At 36.3% G+C, this 1301-nt stretch overlaps 1 protein-coding gene across 1 annotated transcript; it reads right to left on the bottom strand.

Moving 5' to 3' along the window:
• Window positions 1-229: 229 nt before the first annotated feature.
• LOC126596257 (ethylene-responsive transcription factor ERF098-like) lies at window positions 230-1084 on the bottom strand. The gene has a single exon (XM_050262777.1). The coding sequence runs from the start codon at window positions 877-879 to the stop codon at window positions 406-408; it is 474 nt and encodes a 157-aa protein (XP_050118734.1). The 5' UTR covers window positions 880-1084; the 3' UTR covers window positions 230-405.
• Between the last annotated feature and the right edge of the window lie 217 nt (window positions 1085-1301).

The raw sequence follows: 1301 nt of genomic DNA on the forward strand, positions 1-1301 counted from the left end.
TTTGATCTTTCTTTAACATAATTTTTTCGTAGAATGATCAAAATGATTGATGGTGAACAAACTCAGGGATCACTTTGATTGATTTCAAATATCAAGGACCAAATTGAGGAGCTGTGTCAATCTCAATGACCATTTTAGCTAAAAAGTCTCTTTTAAATGTTAGAATGTTTGAAGAAATTTCAGAGTCAAATGTTCGTCTCCGACTTTGCATAAATAGACATTCGGTGAGGAGTGAGGACTACCAATCTATAAACAATTATGTTAAGTGATTACAAAAATATTAAAAAATTTCCCCCAGATGATAGAAGACTTGTTAAAGACTTAAAGTATGGATGATAGAAGACGTGCTCAACAAAAACGTCAAAAAAAGGAAAAAAAAAAAAGTTCTACAACTCAATTACACTTTCATTTTTTCTTCTCCTCTTCATAATCAAGAAGGTCCTCTAACACCTTGTTATCCAAGTACTCAATCTCAAACACTTGCCTGCTTCCTTGTCCAGCAGATGAACTTCCACCCGGTGCAGCGGCAGAAGATGATGAAGTGGAAGAAGATGAAGAAGAAGAAGAAGAAGAAAGTGTCGAGAATCTAGGAGGATAAGGAGGAGACCCCATAACTTGAGCATAATACTCATTTGGAAAATTTAGTATGGCAAGATGACCCCTTAAATTAAAAGCAGCATTATCATAAGCCCTTGCAGCTTCCTCAGCGGTGTCAAATGTACCAAGCCACAGACGAGCACCTTGCTTAGAAGGGTCTCTTATCTCAGAAGCAAACTTCCCCCACGGCCTTCTTCGGACCCCGCGGTAACGTACTTCTTGGCTTCCCTTCTCTTGCTTTCCTTGTTTCTCTGGATCCTTTCCTCTGCGAAGGTTTTCCATATTTTCTAGCTTGATTTAACGCACCTTTGTTTGGTCTCAAATTTGGTGGCATTGCAATGTATCCCGTTTTAGGTATTTATAGATTCTATATATAAATGGGGTCAATGGGGTCATATGCCATTTTAACTTTGATTGTGTTTGCCAGTCTACATAATCGATGTTTCTTGGAAGGTTCTTTATCTTCATAATTATTATATTATTTATTATCAAATAGGGCTAATAATGGCGGTGTAAAAATTCGATTCTTCAACTCTTTCTATTGTAAAATTCAAAAAGGGTTTGTAAAGCTCTTTTCTTGGATAGGCATTTTTTTCAACTGGGTAGGTTCTAGCTTCATGTTCATATTATGTGAGAATTAATAGCTTTATTGTTGTTAATAGTTTTTTCGCCGGACGAACGAACTACTATATATTGTCAACTTA

The sequence above is a fragment of the Malus sylvestris genome, chromosome 13, assembly GCF_916048215.2.
Source record: "Malus sylvestris chromosome 13, drMalSylv7.2, whole genome shotgun sequence".
Lineage (NCBI taxonomy): Eukaryota > Viridiplantae > Streptophyta > Magnoliopsida > Rosales > Rosaceae > Malus > Malus sylvestris.

Bases quoted from the DNA above. Each gene is read 5' to 3' on its own strand.
- LOC126596257 (XM_050262777.1), bottom strand. From the start codon at position 879: ATGGAAAACCTTCGCAGAGGAAAGGATCCAGAGAAACAAGGAAAGCAA.